We start from the raw sequence: 21,755 nt of genomic DNA, 5'->3' as shown, positions 1-21,755 counted from the left end.
ATTCAAGGTGCAGCCTCACCAGTGCCAAGTACAGGGGGATGATCACTGCCCTGGCCCTGCTGGCTACTTCTGATACAGACCAGCAAGCCATTGGCTGTGGCCTGGGCACAAGCTGGTTCATGTTCAGCTCCATCAGTCAGCACTCTCAGGTCTTTTTCTGCCAAGCAGCTTTCCAGCCACTCCTCCCCAAGCCTGTACTTTGGATAGGCTTGTTGTGACCCATGTTCAGGACCCGGCACTTTGCCTTGTTGAACCTCTTACCACTGGCCACAGCCCATGGATCCAGCCTGTTCACCCACAAGCAGATCAATGCTCCCACCCAACTTGGTATCATCTGCAAACTTACCAAGGCTGCTCTGGATCCCCTCATGCAGCTCATTGATAACAGAACTGGCCCCAGTCCAGAGCCCTGAGGAACACCATTTGTGATCAGCTGACAACAGGATTTAACTTCATTCACAACCACTCTTTGGGTTTGGCCATCCAGTAAGTTTTACCCACTGAAGAATACACCCATTCAAGCCCTGAACAGTCAGTTTCTCCAGGAGAATGTTGTGGGAAACGGTGTCAAAGTCTAGGTAAAAAACATGCACAGCCTTTCCATTATCCACTAAGCAGATCACATTGACATCAGGTTAGTCAGGCTGGACCTGGCTTTATAAACCCATGCTGACTGGGCCTGATTGCTTGGTTGCCCTGTACATGCCACATGATGGCACTCAGGATGATCTGCTCCATAACATTCCCCAGCACTGAGGTCAGGCTGATAGGTCTGTAGCTCCTCAGATACTCCTTCCAGCCCTTCATGTAGGTGGGCATCGCATTTGCTCACTTCCAGTCAACTGTGATTTCCCCTGTCAGCCAGGACTGCTGATAAATGATTGAAAGTGGCTCAGTGAGCACTTCCGCCAGCTCCTTCAGTACCCTGGATGGATCCCGTCCAACCCCATAGACTTGTGTGTGTCTCAGTGATGTAGCAGGTGCTGACTATTTCCCCTTGGATCATGGGAACTTCATTCTGCTTCCCGTCCTTGTCTTCAAGCTCAGGGGCAGTGTACCCTGAGAACAACTGGCCTTACTATCAAAGACTGAGGCAAAAAAAGCATTAAGTACCTGAGGCTTTTCCTAATCCTTTGTCACTAAGTTCCCACCATATTAAATAAACATGGATATTCTCCTTAGTCCTCCTTTTGTTCCTTGTATATTTATAGAAACATTCTTTACTGTCTTTTATAGCAGTAGCTAGATTAAGTTCTAGCTGGGCTTTGGCCCTTATGATTTTCTCCCAGCATAGCCTCACAACATCCCTGTAGTGCTCCTAAGTTGCCTGCCCCTTCTTCCAAAGGTCATAAGCAATCCTTTTTTTCCCAAGTTCCAGCCAAAGCTCTGTTCAGCCAAGCCAGCCTTCTTCCCCACTGGCTTGTCTTTTAGCACATGGGGATGGCCTGATTTCCTTCTTGAAGAATGTCCAGCCTTTCTGGACTCCTTTGCCCTTCAGGACTGCATCCCAAGGGATTTTGTCAATCAGGCTCCTAAACAGGCCAAAGTCTGCCCCTCAGAAGTCAAAGGTAGCAGTTCTGCTGACCCTGTCTCCTTACTTCTCTGAGAACTGAAAATTCTACCATTCCTTGATCACTGTGATCAAGACTCCCTCCAACCATCACATCACGCACAAGTCCTTCTCACAGGTCCAGTGAGGTGCCTTCCCTAGTGGGCTCGCTCACCAGCTGGGTCAGGAGGTTATCTTCTACACACTCCAAGAACCTCTGAGACTGTTTTTCTCTCTCCTGCATTGTATTTCCAGCAGACATCTGGTAAGTTGAAGTCCCCCAGGAGACAAAGGCCAGTGATCGTGAGACTTCTCCCAGCTCGTTATACAATATTTTGTCAGACTCTTCATTCTGGCTGGGTGGTCTTAACAGAATCCCAGCATGATATCTGCCTTGTTGGCCTTCACCCTGATTCTTACCCACAAAACCTCAACCCTACCATCATCAACATTAAGCTCTAGACAGTCAAAACCCCACCTCCTCTCTGTCTTTGCCTGTCCCTTCTGAAGGCTGTATAGCTACCCCACTGCAGCACTCCAGTTGTGCAAATCATCCCACCATGTTACCATGATGGCAACTATGTCATAGGTTTTCTGCTGCACAATGGCTTCCAGCTCCTCCTGTATGTTGTTCATGCTGTGTGCATTGGTGTAGATGCATTTCAGTTGGGCTATTTATCCTGCCACCTTTCTGGGGGGATAAGGCCTAATCCCTACACGACCATTCTCAGGTGCTTGCGTGGTTTCTAACACATCAATAACTCTTGCATCTTTGCTGCCACATGGATCTCCATCCCCTGCCTCCACTAAGTCATCAGACTGAAGGACCTCACTAGCGCACTGTCACTCAAACATCCATGTGCTGCACTAAGGCTTATGTCTAGTGAGCTTGGTTTTATCCTTGTCCCCCTTCAAATCTAGTTTATAGCTCTTTCAATGAGCCATGGTAACTCCTGTGCAGAGATCCTTTTACCCTTTGGGACAGGTGTACCCTGTGTGTCATCAGCAGGCCTAGTGTTGTGTAAACATGATCATGATCAAAACCCCCAAAATTCTGGTGGTTACACCAGGCCTGGGCCCAGGTATTGATCTTCTGGCTCTTTTGTTTCTTCCCTCATCATTCCCTGTAACTGGAAGGATAAAGGAAAACACTACTTGTGCTCCTGATCCCTAAACCAGCTGTCCCAAGGCCTCAAAGTTTCTCTTGATCACCCTTAGACTTCTTGTTGCAACTTCATCACTGCCTACAGGCAGCAGACTCCCCTAATAAGTGGATCAGGCTGGTGTACTGTACCTTCCATTCCCCACAGAAGAGTTTTCTATGACAATGACCTTTTTTATTTTGTGGAAGTGGTTTTGAAGCAAGGTGTAGGTTGACATAACCCTTGCAACACCTTCAACCTAGAGGTGTGGGGCTCTACTTAGAGCCTTACACCAGTCACACAAGGGCACAAGCGAATGTGGGGTAATCACAGAGGAGGTTTGCCTGCTGTGATTGGCAGGACCCTATTGCCATCACCCCCTACCCCTTAAGTCACTGTGTTCAGCCAGGTAGACAGCAGACAGGGAATCCTCTGTATCATGTGTCCTGTGCCTGTTGGGCCCATCTCAGGGAAGGCAGGGTGCAATTTCACAGTCTCTCTCCCAACTAACAGCACTAATGAAATTTGACCTTCACATGCTCAGAATGATGTCCTGGGCTGGAAAGTCACCAACAGAGTCCAATCCAGCCCCTTCCTGGGCAAGTTAGGGATAGCTCTGTTCACACCAGCTGTATTTTGGATGAACAAGATCTCATACACAAATGGCAGTCTGATCTAAGTCATTTAGACCAAGGACCCACAGGATACGTGCTCACAGACAAGGCCATGGACTTACACTCACTGTACTAATCAGAAGTGACAAAAACATCACACTTAGTTACAGACCACAGGACAAACTAAAAAGCCATGCTGGAAATCAAGGAAAATATTTGCATTAGCACATTGTGCTTTCCAAAAGATGAAGGCATGGGAGCAACATTTGGGCAGGAGACTGTGAAGAAGAAAGGTGACCTGTGATAGAAAAGCTAATTCTGAGCATCTTCCAGCCCCAAGGGCTCAGGTCTGAACTTCACAGCTCCATCCTGCCTGGCTCTGACACTCAGCAACTACAGTCCATAGCCCCAGTGCTCATTGGTGCATTTCTCAGAAAAGACAGGAGCATTTCTATTTTTGACCTCCCAGTACAGTCTCGGATCATAAAACTCACTGACTTTGTGAACAATTGACTTCCTTGAAGTTCAGCTAAGCAATTCGAAGAGCTCAATACTCGTTTGGATTTAAATAAGGAGCTTCAAGATCTTAAACCAGCACCTCTAGAGGATGTGCACGCAAAAGATAAGGTTATTCATCCCTGAAGACTTCTAAGCCTTAAATGATTTCTACCAGGAGCAGGAAGAAATGACATTTCCTTTCCAACTTATATATTCTCAGGAGCCCCAGGGATGAGATGTTCCTAAGATGAGGAGTGGGACTCATCTATACAGCAGGGCAAAATTTACATATATCATTCTTGAGTATTCATTAGGATATAAAGGAGAAAGGAGCATCGTGTTATCATTCAAACAGCACTTTCCACCTGGGTTATGATGCAGATGATGCAGTCTTTCACACAGTTGTGCCATTGAGCTTTTGTCCCCAGATGAGAGGTGAAATGTGTTGGGACATAAACTGGGGAGCCAACACCTCTCTCAGAGGATCCTTGTCCCCATCCCTCCATCCTGCTCTGTCCAGCTGATCCTTGTCTGGGGGGCACAACCCTCATTTAGGAGAATCATGGGCAATCCTTATGGGCGGGAGCAGCTTGCTTGCTCTCTTGTCCATTTGGCCTACTCTTTTCTTACGAGTTTCTTTCTCGTAAGCTTACTTACTTACTTTCCCAACCAGGCTCCTTGAAACAGCCACCTCATAACCAGTCTGTACAGCCACTGCCCAAAACACACGTTCCCTGGGCCACTAACCTGCTCATTTCGAAGAGGAACCGGTCAGCCTTGGCCATGCGGTCCAGCTCGTGCTTATGCTCTTCCAGCAGGTCAACATCACCCTTTTCAGGAACAAACTTCAGGAGCTAAACAAGGGAAAGCACATTGGTGGACAAGAGGTCCAGGCAGAGTTTTTCAGGAGCAAAATGGTAATTTATATGCTTGAATTTACTACCTTTTCCGCATGTATAGACAGAGAACCCAAGGCACTTCTGAAATAAGTGTTTTTGCTGTTCGTGTGACTTTCCTCCCACTACTCCATCACATTAGTGTCTCTTGCTTCTGCCCTGCCATCGCTCTGGTTTTATAACAGATGTACTACATCTGTTCCAAGGAGGTTTCGACATCAGCTCTACCAGAGGACTTTGATTTGCTGCAATTCTACCTATTTGCAGACGAAAATTTTGTGCAATGAATCTTCCTACTTCTCTTCTGAAAGTGCAATTCTCAGCTGAGCTTTAAGGACCAGTGCAAAATATGCTTCCAAAGGGATTCAGAGTGGCTGAACAACGGGATTCGCTTTTTGAGGACTGCACAAATGCTGAACAAGCTTTCAAAAATGATCCCCCACTGAGCACAAACTTCAAGCTGCAGCCACAAAATGGGCAACTGGCCCAGTCTTGGGGTCCCAGGACAGATCCAGGGTAGAGGCATGGCACATGGGAGGCCATGCTGCTCCCAGTGCCAATGCTGCAAACTGCTTTTCTGCTGCTCCAGCCCTCTTGGGTGTTTTTTCAACATGAAGTTGTTAAACAATCTGGGGCCCTGACAGACTTATTAAAGCTGTGGTCTGGTCCTGAGAGCCTTGCACAGTGTGGTCTTAACATGAAGCAACTATGGAGGAGCACAAGACACACTGCTCACCTGCTCCAGCATGTCTTTTGGGAGGTCCTCCTGCTCGTCCATTGTCAAAATTGCTCGTTTGATCTCCTCATTTGAGAGTTTCAGCCTGGGAGATGGAGGGGAAGGAGAGTTATTCCCAGCACAGCCATTGGGCAACATTCAGGAGCATTTCATTACACACCCATGCAACACAAACAGCTTAATTCCCAGCCAGGAGGAGAACACAGTAACACTATAAAGTGTCTTACAAAGAAGGACATGTGAGAAATGTCGTAGGACTGCGCAAGGCACAGCACAGAACAGCCCTGGCCATGCTGCAAACGGGGTGGGGGGTGTGTGTCAAATGCCACTGGCCAGTTCCCTCTCCCCACACCACAGCTGCTATCCCCTGTTTTATACTGTCATGTAAGTATTGTAAGTAGTATATTATCACATATTAAAAATACATAACTTATATGTAACTCTTGCCCAGTGATACTGCTCCTGCAGTGCCAGCATCCCCAAAGGCCACAGGGCCAGCAAGGGTCACACTCCCTGTCAGCAGCACAGCACAGCCTGGGCTCAGGAGAGCAGCTCAGCACTGCCCCTCAACCCACTGCCACAACCCCTAAAGAAAACGTGGCAAATTTATGATGCTTTTATTGGATTTGAACATTGCTTCTCCCACCCGTCACAGCCACCTCTGACTGGAGTCTCCCTCTAGGAAAACAGGGTAAGAAATCCAAAATCTGGGGAAGCAGATGCTCAGCATCCCAGGAAGCCATCCAGATTATTTTCTCTTTTTTTTTGAGGGGCAGGGATTCAGTGTGCTTGGAAGTGTTAACAGGCTGGAAACCAGCCTCTCCTCTACCTTGCTTCTCCTCTACTTGACGTAATAGGAATTGAAGACGTAGCCTCAAATTTGAGGTTTCTAAAACCACAGACCACTGTATCCCAGCAAGCAACACCAGTCTGGTCTTCACTGGCAGCGGTTTATTTGACAGCTGCCTGAACCAAGCTGAGGCAATAGATAGATAGAAAGATGCCCTCAGCAATTCCTGGGCTAGAAAAGCAGTTAATTAGAGTTTAATATGTCTGCAGCACTCCCTGTGACTGCTCCCTGCAAAGACTTTGATTGTAAAACCACACATATTTTAATTCACATTTTATGAATGCATTGCGGTTCATAAAATAATCTAAATGTAAAAGAGGGAAAGCCCAGAAACTGCTGCCAACATCCTATTCCTTGCCCAGCTTGCAGTGATGGTTAAAGCCATTGCAACAGATACAGTTTAAGAACAAAATCCCCTGTACTTGCAGGCAGGGAAGAGCTGCACAGTTGAGAAGACTTGTCTGTGGGCTTTGAGGAAACCCACAGCCCCAGTCTTGGCAATCAGTGCTGCCAAGAGATGCTGAAACACTGGATGTGGCTCAAAGGAATGAGCTGAAACCAGAAACACACCCTACAGTGGGATGTGAGACCTTGGAAGTCAACCTGATCAGCAGATCAAAAAGAAGACTGGGAGATGACTTGATCACTAAGTAATTAAACAAGGGAGGTATTTTTCACCCTGGCTTCTTTTCAGGGATTAGACTGAGACCACCAAGCTAGCTTTTGGAAGATGAAGCTAAGGCAGGAATCATAGAATAGTTAGGATTGGAAAGGAAGGGTGCTGGTCTTTAAGAGCAGGATAGCCAGGGCTTGGTTTGTTTTGAAATCTTTTGTTCAAGACTGGAAGTGAAGGATTAGTTCTACCATGGCAGGTGGATCTTCCAGACCTGGCAAGTACGTATTTGCTCTTTGTGAGTCCATGTTTCTCATCCTATACCTGGGTCCTCTCTCACCTCCTGCTTGAGGAAGATCCCAAGAGATCGTCTGCAAAACGAGGAGTTAAAATTTCACCTCAGGCAGGAAGCTCACAGTGTGCTGAGCAGGAGCCAGGACAACCACTAAGGGATGCTGTACAAGGAGCAAAACCAGGACCTGTGGAAAATGCCCCTCTGCTGCTTGCTGTGATGACACCCTACCGGTCCTGTACAAAGGCAGTGCCCAAGGATGGACATGACCTGCAGTGGGATATGAAGTTGCAGGACTACTCTTTTGACACCCAAGCAGTGACACAAGAGCACAGACTGCCAATAAATGTCACACCGGTCGCCACCCCAATGAAAAACAGACACTGCCTGTGTTCAGACATTTTGGGGGATCCATAGGAGGCACAGATGCTCTTGGGAGAAGGGGGTGGGTGGGCAGCTACCCCTCATCCAAAGTGAACACCTAAAGCACATGCTTTACTGTGATCGTCTTCAGAAAGGTGGTGAAAGACGAGGGTGACTTTTGTAAGCCTCACTCACTAAAAGTAAAGTCAGCAATAAAACGTATTTTAAAAGAGAGGCTGAAAAAACTTTTCCCAGGAATCATTACAACCCAGTGCCAAGAACAAGAGCCTGCCCCTGCATTCACAGAGAGCAAGTGCAGGGCGCCAGAAGAAAACAACTTCTCAGACAATTTGATGGGAAAGGGGCCAGTGAAAGCTAGAAGCTTATCTATAACCACAATAATTATCATTGTTGGCAGCAGCTGTTGAACGTGAGCCGTCTGAGACGAACGGGGTCACAGGACTTGCTGTCACAGGGATTTAAAGCCAGCAGCCCACTGATGCGACGTGACAGCTCGCCAGCCTGACAAGCGCAAGGCTATTTTGTGCGGCTTTTGTAGAATCCCGTAGAGGACGTAATAAGTGTGAAGGGGAAAAATGGATTCCACCAAGAAAGGGACGCGCCCTCTTGAAAAGCCACATTCACTTGAGAAAATGCTTCATGCTGCCTCGCCAGACAGAGGAATCAAACGAGCCGTTCACTGCCAGCACAGGCAGAAAGCAATGGAGCAAGGGCTTGATTTGCATCTTGCGGGACACAATATTTAAAACAGAGGCATGTACTCAGGAAGTGAAATCAAGGATATGGTGGGTTCATAGAGGAAGATCTGATAATGCACTGACATCGCCAGAGCATTCTCCAGAAACAGGAAGAAAAAAGAAAGTGTTAAAAATATTCTTGTGCTGCATTGCAAGCCGGAGGAAAATCCAGTGATCTCACTGTGCAGTAATTTCTCCCAAAGCAAGGGAAACGGGCAAAAAAATAAATCTACAGAGAGAGATAAAGTATTTCACTGGCCGTAATCTTTCCACGCTGCAAGCCAGACAATGCCTGGTGAGCTTACAAACGTCTGGGCTAAATCAGGAGCCAAGCTTGCAGGTCCTTTCACATGTGAAAGTCAGCTCATCCCCACGGTGGCTTTGCAACAGAGGCTGGGGAGCAGCATCCCAGCTGCAGCAAGCTGCTCTGCAAAACTAGTCCCTCAGCAACACTGGGACCAGGGACTCGCTGCTCTGCCCAGCTTAGGGATGGGCAGCTGGGCAGGCAGAGATGAAAGGTTTGCCTGAGGGCACATGCAGTCTGCTGGAGATGTAGGGACTGGACTGAGCCCACCAGCAGGATGCTTCAGCTTCATCCCCACACTGCCCTTCCCTTTAGATGCTTAGCATCAAGAGTAAATCACCCAAAGGGATTTTGGTGACAAACTGGATGGTGGTCCCTTGCAGAAGTGGAGGAAGGAGTAGATTTGGCTGCTGCTGCAGTGCTAGGGAAATGCCCTGCCTAGCTGTCTCCTTTTCCCACTCATCCCCAGGAGCAGTATGCGACAAACCCCAGAAGCACCCCCAAAGTGGCTCACACAAGCTGCTGCTTCCCCGGAGCCACTCGTCTGCACAGGGCCCCATTGCTATGGGAGATGCCTGGGAAAAGCTATATGAGAGTCCTGGGGACCATCCTGCAGGGCAGGTCTGATGCTGCCTCTCCCCTCTGAAATGACACAAAGGGGAGGGCAGACAGGCAGTAGCCTCCACCATGCCCTTTTTGTAGGACTGACTCATTTCCAGCCATTGCTTTCTTGGAAGAGAAAGGCTTGCTGGTGAGACGAAATGAAGACCTTTACCCAGTAATACACACAACATGACTTTGAAGTCAGGTGTTGATGTAGCTCTGCTTCCCACCAAAGGGGCTATTTGTGTGCTTAACTTTCTATAAATCTCTGGCTGAATTACACCTAAACCCAGTCAGACTATGCTCAGCCTAAGTATGGTAGGGAGCAGCCCAGCCAGTGCCCTGAATCCCATGGCTTTACTTGCTAATAGCTGGCTGTCTCAGACATACTCATTTGCCTGCTGCTTCAAACCCTGCTTTCACCATCATGCTTTTTATTCAGACTGCTAGGAACTATGAAAATCCCCATAAGCAACCCAGAGCAGAAAGAGCCACAAACACAGCAATTTTACCACCAAACACTGTGGCACATGGCTCCTGCTGCCCAGGGCATGCACATCACCTCTGGCAAGCTTGAAGAAGCACCAGGGACTGTGAGTTACCTATCCAGAGGGTTTTTATTTTCAGACATCAGCCTCTACATGTTTTCTAGTGAGGAAAACCAGCCAGGCTGCCCAGGCAAGGCACCAGCTCTTGCCAACCCATGGTCTGGGAAAACACAGTATTTCAGAGCTGTGGCTGCAAGCCCAACCTGCCAGTGATGGTGTTCCACCCTGACTGGTCCTGGGTGGCTCAAAAGCTTCCAGGAAGCAAAGTAAATATTTCTGAATGGAGCTATATTTTACTGCTGTTGGGATAATTTTTTTTTTGTCTTCTTTCTGAGTGAGTCAGGAACAAGTGGAATTTTCTGCTACTGTTTGGGTTTTGTTGTTTTGTTTTCAAGAGCTGTGCTGATGGTTCATCCTTTCAGACCACTGTAGTCTAGCGTCTCCTTTCTCAGGAGTCAGTCTTATTGGAGTAGTTATCTTGTCAAAAAAGGTTCCTTTTATCCCCTTGGCAGCAATATGAGAACTGGATTAAATTGCTGGTAGCATTGTTGAGCCCACCTGGTGAGGGACACGTGGGAGGCTGTATCCCAGCAGGGCTGGGCAGCTGTAAAAGGGGGGCATCCAGAAATCCAGAAGTGGTACAGGACACCTGTGTTGGCAGCCAGGCCCTGGGTGAGTTATGCTGCTGCTCCCTGCACCCTCCTGATACCCAGTGCTTTTGTCAAGCTAACAGAGACCCTCTTCAACAGTCATCAAAGAGCAAACAAAACCCAGGCTGAGGAAGACAAGAGGTGAAATCAACCCTCCTCCCAGCCCTTGCAAAGGCTCACCAGGTACCCCAGCCCCCCTAGGCCTTTCTAGGGAGAGCGAATTGCCACATACCCAGTTAATTGCATTTCCCTACCATGCCACCTCACACCACACATGGTGTAAAGCTATAGCTGGGTTCAGGTGTCAATGGTTCTCCTCCTGTGCTGGCTCCTGTCATTAAACCCCTTCTCAGGAATAAGCAGCACCCCCCAGCCAGGGCAGGGTATTAAGCACTCCTCCACTTCCCGAAGGGTGAGAAGGCATTAAGCGTACCTGGAGAGGAGGATATTGCAATTCTGAGCTCTCCGACCATCTATGACTGAAAGTTCCTTGACTTTATGCCGGGAGCTCAAAGTGTCATCGATAGCATCTTCCTTCTACAACAAAATATGGGAAAAAAAAAAGAAAGAAACGCCTGGAGAAAAGCCATGGAGAAGCAAAGACGTTTAGTACTCTCAGCACATAGCAGCATGATACACAACCGGCCCCCATTAATCAGGAGTGTCACCATGGGTTACGGGTAAAACCCATCGCCTGTAACTGAAACACAGTAAGTCATTTCATAAACCAGAGGGCTTTGAAGCCACTGGTTAGAAATGTAAATATTTTCTCAGACATGGAAGATTTAAATATCTGCAAACACACAGGCGCTGCTGAATAAATAAAGCCAGACTTTCTTAGCATACATATTTGTGATACTTCATTAAACCCTTGCATGAAATATTTCATTACAGGCTGCTGCATACACTCAGAATCACTCTCATTCTCCACCCCTGCTCCAAACATCTGCAATTGCCCTTCACGCATCAGTCCTCTCAAGCAAGCTAACCATTGCAAGCTACCAGACTTGCAAATGGAACCTGCAGCATTTGCTGCTCTTTGAGTGAAATTCTCCCAAAATAAGGGATTTGAAAGCAGGAATTGGTGTGGCATAAGCATCTACATCTCCTAAGCAGCTTAAATGTGTTTTCTTCAAACCAGTAACAATACATCAGCTGCTGTTTGTGGGTGAATGGACAGATCTACACAACACCAGTTTTGCAGGGTTGCCTGAAGGGTTCATACTGCCCCCAGTTTTAATCTACCATATCACATGTTTCAACAAGGTTAATCAATTAAAAGATAGCTATTTAATCCTTCCGGATGGAACATAACTGGGAGCTGCGAGGTCCCACATGCTACAGATCCACACTATATGTCTCTAAGCATAGCAGACTTGGCATGCAGCCACTGCACAGGTTGACAGTAAGTACAGAAGTTTCCCTTTTTTACTATTTTTTCTTGTTTGAACGAAAAACAAAACAAAACAAAAACCAGCAACCCCTCTAGGAGAAGCAGGAAGCTGCTGGGACAAGTAGCACACAGAAAAGGCAGTCACAGGTGAGCCCCAAGTCACCTACCACGAGATGCCCCTCTTGTGTGCCTTGCCTGCTCTGTGATGAAACAGAGCTTCAACCATAGGTATGACTTATTTCCATCTTTTAAATAGTAAAAATGCCCAAGGGTAGGAGCTTCTCTGTGTTAAGTTGCATCTGAAAAGTCAAGCCCTGAACTCAGACATTGCCTTTGATATCAGTCCAGACAGCAGAGAGGGAAGTCTCTTACTTACCAGCCTTCCCAGCATCAACTTTCAAGCTGCTCATGACACTCCTGGTCATCTTTGTACCTCTCTGATATAATCCCCACTTTGCAGCATGTTAACCCCCCACAGCAGCACACATTCCCCACATGCTCAGCCCCATGCTCTCCCTGCCCTCACCACTCACGGGTGCCAAGCTCCTGAGGATGCTTCCTTACCTGTCTGGAGTTACCATTCACAAAGAAGTCCTACAGCCATAGCAGAAGCATGGAAAAAGGCAGTAAAAACACATGCAGTTCAGTGATCTCAGCAAAACCAAAAGGAACTGAATCACAGACAAGGGGAGGGTGCAACATAGGGGGGCTTGGCAGCATAGAGAGGCACTCAGGGTCTACCAGCACCAAGACAGTAGAGATGCACATAAAAATGTGGTGGGGATTAAAAGATGCACAGAAGGGGAGGGCTGATGGGAGAGGGAGAGGCGGCTCCCTGAATGGATCAGGCCAAGGTGCTGGTGTGCAAGGAGTTGAGGAGGGGACACGGGATGAGGTGGGAAGATGCTGGCAAAGCCCTGCAACCACGCTGTGCAAGAGTCAGCGAGTGCCGGCCCAAAGGCACAGCACTGCTCAGCCTGCCGTTCTGGGGGAGAAAATTGCTGGATTTTGCAAATCTGGAGAACTGAAATGCCAACGTGACTGCCAGGAAAAACAGGGCTTTCAAGTGGAAATTACGAGAGGTTCATCCCAGAGCAAATGTGGCCACAACAAAACTTTACCATTTGCCGTGGCAACAAGTCTCCCCTTGACTTCTCCTCTGACAAGAACAACCACCCTTCTCAAGGACTTGGCAGCCTGGCCAAATGCCACCCCGATGCCCCACTGACACCGCACTTTTCCAAAGACCTGGTTCTCCTGCTGGACTCCCCCCCTAGACTGGAAGCATGTGCAGCAAAGCTGGAAGCACACACACGTGCATGCACACACGACAGTTTTCCTTCCTCATTCCCTGGGCTGCATCTTTTTTTATGTGTGTGGTTGGCCCAAGAGACCACCCAGCACTGCTGTGATGGGGAGGGAGGTTTCAAAGGTGCAAAAATGGTTCCTTCTATTTATTTATTTGTTTTTAACAGAAGGCAGGCAATGACCAGAGGTGGTAGGTAGGTCCAAACACACTTGGTTTACAAGAGTGCTTCTCTCCAGCCCTCAAACCAGCCTCATCTTCGCATCTTTCCCTTGCACAAACTAACTCAGCCTCTCCTGCAGGATGGTGTTGTAAGGAGTGGAGTAAGCTTTAAATCTGCTGCCACATTTTCTACAAGCGTTCCCCACCCCTGTTGTCCCTGGCCCCTGTGCAGGTCAATCTCGCTTGCACAGAGGAGCTTGAGGCTTTTCTCCTTTCATCCTTTTTTGGGAGATGAATTCTTTCCCAGCTCACTGCTAAGCCCCTGCTTCATCAACACATATATTTTCCACTTGGCCCTGGCCCTTTTACATCATTCACTGGTGCAGGACCTGCCAGGACTGCCCTGGCTGTGTCACTGCCACTTATCAGCATTGTTCCCAGCCTCTTCCACTTTTCAGGCTTTCAAAACATCTCTGACAGAGGTGCAGACTCCTGTGTAGCACATGTAAACACTGACAGCCCTAGACTTGCTTTTCTCCATCGTCACATGCACATCCTTAAGCAGCTAGCCCCCATCCTGCTGGGTCTTCATACCACAGCCTGAAACTCAGACTTCCTGTTGTTTTTTTTTGTTATATCTAGCAAGATTGGTAAATGTTGGTATTATGTACAGCTGTGGGGCTGAGCCCTTCTCTTGGGACTACCACATTTGCAGACCCTCACCAGGCACGATAGAGAGGATACAGGCTCTCCTGACAGCTCAGGGCAAGTACCAGTGCTTTGTCCAGCATGGGACAGGGATGCTTCCAGACTGAGCCTCAAGAAGCCCTGAGGGCTCCTGTTCTCCCTATGTGGAAAGTGCCTTTCCTGAGAGCTCCAGAGCTCACTTCGTAGCCTGTGTTTACACCCCAGCCTGTGGCATGGGAAAAGCATTTAAAGAGATGCTTAAAATAAAGTGCATCATTAAGTCTCATGTCTGTGCACTACTTAGGGATTCCCAGGCACTATGGCAATCAAACCTGCCAAATCCCATCAACAGCAGCTCCATGAGAGCCACTGGTGGGGTGCTCAGAGAGCTCTCTGCACCACACATACTTCTACTTGCTGCCCTCAAACCCTACTGGGGTATTGGCCACAGTGATGTAGCACTCAGCCATGCAGCTTCAGCGCCCTGGTTTGCTCAGTGCATGGACAGACAGCACCCAATGCCCTAGGTCCTGTGGACGTTGTGTCTCAAGGCAAGTGAGAGGTGCAATCACTGAGCAAGTGATTTTTGGCCATGTACTCAAGACAGGGAGCAGGGAGGAGAAATTCCTGCTCCTCCCCTGCTTATTCTGGACAGACACCAGCTTTCACTAGAGCTCCAAACCGCTGCAAGTTAATAAGGCATTAGCTCACTGTCCTTCCCTGAAAGGACAGGCTATTCACATGGAGCTCCTCCAGCCCCCCACTGAGTGTGAAGTGCCCCATGGTGTGCATGTGTTATCTTAAGGAGCATATCTAACCCGGCATGCTGGTGTGTGCGTGGCAACTGAACGCAGAGCCATGCTGCTGGCAACACCAGGGCACACAGCCAGGCACCCTCTACCCATGCTGGGACTGCAAGTGAAGGCACCCTGGGGACCCACAGGGGAGCAATCCCATGCCCTCAGGTCCAGGGGAAAGCATCCCATCACTTGATTCACACAAAACTGTGCTACCTGTGAAGCCTGGGTGAGCCAAAAGGAACTTGTGCATCATATTCCAAAGGGTGGCTTCGGCCCCAGCAGCATCTCATAGGTGGGATTTTACTTCCTCTTTCCCAATTTCCTTTCCAGATGCTCTCCCAGCATCTTCTGCCAGTCCCACACCAGTCCCTGACTCCCTTGTTCAACTCTTCTTCTGTTCTCACCCCATCTGAGCCAAAAACCTGCATCACAGCTTTCCTCACAGCATCTCCCCCAGCATCTTCCCCTTCTTGCTGGCCCAAACCTCACCAGCCATTCCACCCAGCAGGACCTCGGCCAAGCCATATTATTTTTAAATTCCTGCTTGGCAATAATCCACAGCACACCAGGTGATTCAGAACTCAGCAGGCAAGCCAGAGGGCAAACCATCCTGCTGACACACCACATTTCTATTCTTCCTCCCCTTCCATTTCTATTTCTTGTCTTCACACATACCCTTCAGTAGGTATGAGTCAAGCTCCAAAAATGCTGGAGGAAAGATCCTGCACCGTCGTCACCTATTCCCAAAACACACCAGGGCAGCATGTACTTCTGGTGGGTCACTCCTGATAGTTGCCCTGCTGTAATCCATCCTGATCTTTCCCTCAATTAGCCTGTGGAAGAGATTAAACTCTCACGTTGCCTAAGGAGCTTATATATCGGGTCCGTTGCTTGCCAGCACTGTCCCTCTGTCTGAGCCTGGCAAGAGCAGGACAAGCTGTTCTCTCCTCCCAGCAATGCAGCCAGAAATTCAGCAGGTGAACATGTTTTTTCAGCCTTACTCCTTGCTTTTTCTCCTGCCTTCTTGAAAAACTCTTTGTTTTTGCGCATTGTGGTCCTGCCTGGGGTAAAGTAAGTGTCTCATTTTCTTCATGCGCTTTGACGCCTTCCAAACTGAGGCCATATTGCTTGAGCAGGAGATTAAAAAGCAGAGACTTTTGCCTGTAGTGTCATTATTTTGGTTTGGGATTTGCTTTTTTGTTCAAAGCTCACATTTTGCTCTGGGCTCACTACAAAAATAAAAGAGGAGATCCACCCATGGTAGATGTGGGCAAAACTTAGTCCTTCTTGGCCAGAGAGGGATAGAAATTTTCCACCCAATACAGGCAAGAAGCAGTTGCTGTGAAGAGCAATCCAAAAATATTACCCAACTGTGGCCACATCTGGGGGCTATTTTCATATATTCCCTGTCTCTTTTGTTTGTTTTTTTTGCTGATCCATCTTCATTTCATGCGTGGTCAGGTACATGGTCAGGGGCAAAACTCAGACACATTGAGCCATGAACTGCCACTTTAATGCAAAGGCACTGGCATGTGGATGACAGGATGAAGCAGATTGAGTCGATCTGGCAAAGTGTTGGTATGAAGTAATGATGGGAGATGCACTTTGAGACCACAAGTAAAATTGCATGATCTCGCAACAGTGACACCTTGCCCATATCCCCACGTGCACCCTGTGCCAGCCATTACCTGCTGTCTTTGGTAGGCAGAGAACGTCCTTTCCAGGTCTTCAAGGTCCAGGATTTTGAACACTCTTGCATCATCTATATCGGCCCACACAGTGCCTGCCAGCTTGTTCTGCAAGACAGCAGGAACACTGCAGGTTGGGGGTCCCCTGCCCACCTGACCTTACATCAACAGGGTGGCCATCTGGCACCTCTGGTTTCAGTACCCGAATTATTGCCCAGCTTACCTCTGGCAGCTTGGACCAGTTGAAGGACTTGAGGGCATTCGTCGGCTGTGGGATGCTCTTCTTCTTGAGGGCAAAGCCCAGAGGTGCTCCAGGGGGAGGCATCACCCCATCCAGAGGGGGGGGACCAGGAGGGGGTGGAGGACCACCTGGAGGGGGTGGTGGGGGTGGAGGTGGTGGGGGACATCCCCCTGGGGGCGGAGGTGGTGGAGGAGGGGGAAGAAGGGATCCAGGAGCTGGACAAGGTAAAGGGCCACCAGGAGCTCCTGGTGGCAATGGAGGTCCTCCAGGGCTGGCAGCACAGATTGCCCTCTGGGAGAGAAAGAGAAGAGGGGACTGGTAATGTGGAGCCAGAGGACACCACCCAAGAAATGCCCCCATGCTAATTTTTAATTGTTTTTGCCAAAAAATTTAACCAGCATAGGGAGCACTCAAAAGCTTTAGCATGCCTGACTGAGGTCCAGTGCAGCTGAGAGGCAAAATCACCCCATGAACACAGATGGACATCTTAGCGGCCCTCCCATCAAGCACTGCTCTCAGCCCCCTATGCTGCTCAGCCTGCAGGAATCACCCCATGGTGTTTGCAGGGAGGCTGGGACTGGTCCACAATGGGGAGGAGGTTTGGGGCCTCACCCTGCTCATCTCGTGAAGTTGCACCATGAGATCTGCCACTTGCTGCTTGACCTGCTTGTGCTCGCTGGACTCCTTCTCCAGCTTCTCCTTCATCTTGTTCAGTGTCTGCATCATTTCTTCCTTCTCCTGGGCCTTGGCATCACACTCCCGCTCCTTCTTTTCCAGCTTCTGCTGAAGCTCAGTGTGCTCTGAAACAGGCCCATGAGACCACTTTTGGGTGACAAACATTCCCTTTTGGCAAAAAGCAGCATGCGTGGGACAGCAGAGAAGCTGTGCAGTTAAGGAAAAGGAGTGTGTGCTGTGCCTTAATACTCCAGTTAGTGCCTCCCTATGAAAAAATGATCTGCTTTGCCATTTCCCTTGTAAGCCACATAGTGTGATATTACCTCACTCGCTCAATAAAGTCTTCAGAGTGCATCCAGCTAAATACATGTATACATTATCTGTTCAGCCTACTGTGCACGCTATGGTTAAAGCTAACGCTGTATACCTCTCCATACTCACCTTTTCGCATTTTTTCTGCTTGCTCTTTCCACTGTTTCACTTCATTTTCATTGACTAACCTAAAAAGGAAAGGTATATAGTACATGAGACAATTCTACTGTAGTAAACAAGCAACCACCATGAGCAAGAAACGTGATTGAGGAAGCCTGTGCAGTGAGATTTAAGGCTCTTAAACTGACACAACAACTCTGTTCTGCGCCATCCTCCCACCCCCCCGGCAGAGTTTTGCAGTCTGGGATGCAGTGCTGTCTCCAAGGATGCTGGCTTGTCAGACCAAGGAGCAGAAACATCACGGAGTGACAGCAAGTGATGAATAAGGAACAGTGACAGCTGCAGCCACGGGAAATAGCTCACTGAGGACACAGGCTGAGCTTAATTCACCTGCACATCATGCTTAAGAAGTCAAAGTGATGCCAACTCAGCAGGGATAACCCTGAGCCCTGGCCTTCTTGCTGCTGGAGGGGGAGGTGGCAAAGCCACAGCAGCCTGTGTTGGTGCTGTTCAGCAGCCAGCGCTTAGAAAGGCAGGTGAGCACTTACATTCGGACAACGTTTTTGATATTGAAGTTTTCCAGGGGAGTGGCGTCAGGGTCCTGCCCTTTGTCACTCTGGATGACGATCTGCTGCACGATCCTGTCGAGCAGCAGCCAGTACTGGACAGTGTTGCCACTTCTTTTATCTGGAGGGGAAGAAGGGGAGAGCAGTAAGGTCACTGCCACCCCTGGGTAGGAGATATGGGCTGCCAGGCCCTCATCAGCTGCAGGTTTCCTTGCCTTCCCCAGTACTCACAAGGCATTTGGAGACAGTGGTGCAGGATAGACATAAAGTGCGGGTACGCCTCAGTGTGTGTCAGCCTTTTCCTCGTCAGCTCGAACATCTGAGTCGCACTTTTGGTGTCAATGTGGACCTGCAGACATGAGTGAAGCAAGGTCAGGCTGTTGGACAGGCAATGGCACAGCCTGTTTTAGGTCCAAATCCCACAAGCCATATCCATCCCATGCCTGATGCACAGACAAGCAACACTGCTCTACAAGGGGCAAACAGCACAGGAGCAGCCACGGAAGAAGAGGGATGAAGGAGGCTCTAGGATGGAGGTTGCAACTGAGCAAGGCAACAGAAGATAGATTTCCAGCCTCCAGATTTTATCCAAAAGAGCACACTTTGTTGCAGACCACATAGGTGCTTTTAAAAGGACCGGACATAGAGTGCTGGTGTCTGCATCAGCAACATCAGTACCGTTCATACTCACCAGCTCAAATCTTTTGGCAAATTCCAGCTCATCTTCATTTCTAAGCATTTCAAAAAAATCTAAGTGCCTGAAGAAAGAAAGGAAGAAGAAAAAGACTGTTAAAAGCAGATTCAAATGTGACAATTAATAAATTGCAGGCAGCCAGTCTGGCAGCAGCCCAAAGACTTGAAAAATAAAGTAGATCTTCAGTCTCAAGCTCCCAGTCATTACAGCTGTCCAAGGAGCCTTTTGGGATGAGAAGAGGAGGAGGAGGGCTGGCAGCATCTCCCAGGCCCCCAGTGGCATATCCTTCCGAGCTCAAACCTATGTTAGAATGCAGCAAACCCACAGTAGAGTTTTCTGCTTCTTCTCTGGTGACAGCAAAGGATTTCCTCAAGAGGGCTAAGTCTAGACCCACATGCTTTCCCCAAACGCCATGTACAGAAACCAGAAAGCAATGGCACAAGGGCAAAAATAACCACTGTGCCAGGAGTCACTACTCACCGGTCAAGGGTTGAATTTTCATGCTCTCTTAGTTTATCAATGACTGGTTGGATCCCAAGCATGAGAAATTCATATCTCAGATGGAGTCTGAAATCAAGGCTTTCCTGCAAGGGACAGTTGTGGGATCAACATAGCAAGGTGCATATTCTCAGAAAGCTTACTGAAACAAAGCTGCCCCAAAACCACCAAACCACCTCCCTCTCCAAGAGCCCTGGTGCTCACCACGCCTGCCCCCTGGCTCAGGACTGCATTGATGAAGGACATGATGGCTGTCTTGAGGCTCACTTCATCTCGATACCGCCCTGTGCTCTTGTCCAAGTCATTGATCAGTGTCTGTCAAATACACAATGCCAGTTAAACACCCAGTGACAGCCCCAGTGCTGCACAAATGGCCAGGGAAGAACAACTCTGCATGGTGCTCCTTCAGCCCCTGTAGCAACCTGCTGCTGATGGATCACCAGCTGCTGCCTGCTGTAGCACAGCTCACCCTGGCACCCATTTCAGCTAACATGGGCCCATCCAGATGTGCTGCATCTGGGGTAATTCCCAGAGTATGTAAGTTGCAAATGGACACAAAAAATTATATGCAAGCAGCATTCAGATATCCAGGAAGAAGAAGGAACAAGAATGCCAAATTTCAGGAACCAAGGAGAGAGCAAGGCCCACCTACCTGAAAACGAGTCCGTTCGCTGGCGTATTTCTGGTAGTGCAGCATCGCCTCCAGTACCTTTTTGTGGCCCCCGGGAACCAGGCACACAGCGCCCATGATTTCCAGCACTGCCACCTTTGTCTTAATATTCTCTGTGCTCAGACTCTGAGCAATTACATTAATACTCTCTGAATGAGCCAGGACATGAGCCCGGCCCAGGGAGTTGTTCATTAGTGCTTTTATACATCCAATGAGAGAGGTATGTATTCGAGACTCTGCCGTCTCATAGTCCATGCTTTTGAGAAAGTTCAGGATACACGATAAGCCATCCAGATCGATGAACCGGGTTACAAACCTGTCAGAAAGAGGGGAAAGATGGGTTTTAGCTGTTAGCTTTAAAACCAAATGCTAAAAGAACCCTTTACCCTCAAACAAGGCTGTTGTAAACCTTCTTATATAATTTTTCCTGGACTTTGGACAGCAGAAAGCCTGCAGGACTCCTGTGGCGCAGAGGTAGGGATGGGGTTGCAAAAATCAAGTTAACTGGTGCCCAGCAGCATAAGCAACTACATATCTCTGCACAAAGTTGTTCAGAGCTAGGATATTTGGAAGAACATCAGCTAACTCAGCCCTCAGTATAAGTCCCAGGATGGAGGTGAGGAGTTTGCAGCCAAGCTGCTGCAAAACCTAGTCTCCAATCTGAGCCATAAATTCTACTCTCTTAGGACCAGCTTTGCAGAGGACTGTAAGAAACTCCCAAGCTCTGGAATCGCCTCTTCATCAGCCACATATACTCCAATGTCAGCTGAGCCCATGACTATGATGTCTGTTAAAACTTTCTGCCTACTGCTACCTCTCCTGCCTCACCATCTATATCCTTCTCCCTTAGGCACATCTCACCAATTTGAAGGGATTTCTGATTTTTATGATGCCTTTTAACACAACTAAATAGAAAGCAGACAGCAAACTCCCGGCAGTGCCCTAGGCAGATTCACCAGAGCAGGCAGACACAACACTGCATGCCACTCAGGCATTTTAGAACCTCCCTGACTGATGCCATCCAGGCTGGGTGTATTCCGGTTTAGCAAAAGACATGGGTTCAGAAAGGAAATGAGCCAAGAACATCCCAGCACTGGGATGATTTTAATTCGAAACAAACCATGCTGATGTGCAGCAATAAAAGGGGTAATTGCAGGCTCAGGGGAAACTGATTTCTCTGCTTCAAAGCCTGCTCTTCTTTCAGCCAAAGTCAATGGGAAATTTGATGTTCACTTCCTTGGGAGCAAAAGCAGGTCTAACAGGTAAAATTTTCTAGAGAGGCTGCTGCATCCCTCTGACTTCCAGTGAGACAGACTCACAAAGGACTCTTAAGGACTTTGCAAAGTTTCATGACTGGGTACAAGCCCCACTCCCAGGGTGCTTCAGGGAGTCAGCACCTAAGAGGTCCAGGTTTCACAGAAACTGGGTGCTCATCCTTGCCCTGGGGGTTTCTTACCAAGTACCAACACAAGAATCATTGCAAAAAAAGAAATGGAAGAGGGGAACATATTTGTAAGCAATAGCAAA

At 48.4% G+C, this 21,755-nt stretch overlaps 1 protein-coding gene across 3 annotated transcripts in view; it reads right to left on the bottom strand.

Annotated features, from left to right (window-relative positions):
* The window catches only part of DAAM1 (dishevelled associated activator of morphogenesis 1), a 97,873-nt gene that overhangs the window by 11,100 nt on the left and 65,018 nt on the right, over window positions 1-21,755 (bottom strand). For all 3 annotated transcript variants that reach the window (XM_031049342.2, XM_031049343.2, XM_031049344.2), the window contains exons 7-19: window positions 20,211-20,544; window positions 19,763-19,873; window positions 19,541-19,644; window positions 19,058-19,124; window positions 18,598-18,715; window positions 18,349-18,487; window positions 17,810-17,868; window positions 17,306-17,493; window positions 16,676-16,984; window positions 16,453-16,560; window positions 10,850-10,953; window positions 5,436-5,520; window positions 4,551-4,657 (exon numbers count right to left, since the gene is read on the bottom strand). In XM_031049342.2, coding sequence (XP_030905202.1) covers window positions 4,551-4,657; window positions 5,436-5,520; window positions 10,850-10,953; window positions 16,453-16,560; window positions 16,676-16,984; window positions 17,306-17,493; window positions 17,810-17,868; window positions 18,349-18,487; window positions 18,598-18,715; window positions 19,058-19,124; window positions 19,541-19,644; window positions 19,763-19,873; window positions 20,211-20,544 — 1,833 coding nt within the window. The remainder of the gene's footprint in view (window positions 1-4,550; window positions 4,658-5,435; window positions 5,521-10,849; window positions 10,954-16,452; window positions 16,561-16,675; window positions 16,985-17,305; window positions 17,494-17,809; window positions 17,869-18,348; window positions 18,488-18,597; window positions 18,716-19,057; window positions 19,125-19,540; window positions 19,645-19,762; window positions 19,874-20,210; window positions 20,545-21,755) is intronic.

Source organism: Melopsittacus undulatus, chromosome 4 (assembly GCF_012275295.1).
Source record: "Melopsittacus undulatus isolate bMelUnd1 chromosome 4, bMelUnd1.mat.Z, whole genome shotgun sequence".
NCBI lineage: Eukaryota > Metazoa > Chordata > Aves > Psittaciformes > Psittaculidae > Melopsittacus > Melopsittacus undulatus.
This window is presented reverse-complemented; position numbering and strand designations above follow the sequence as displayed.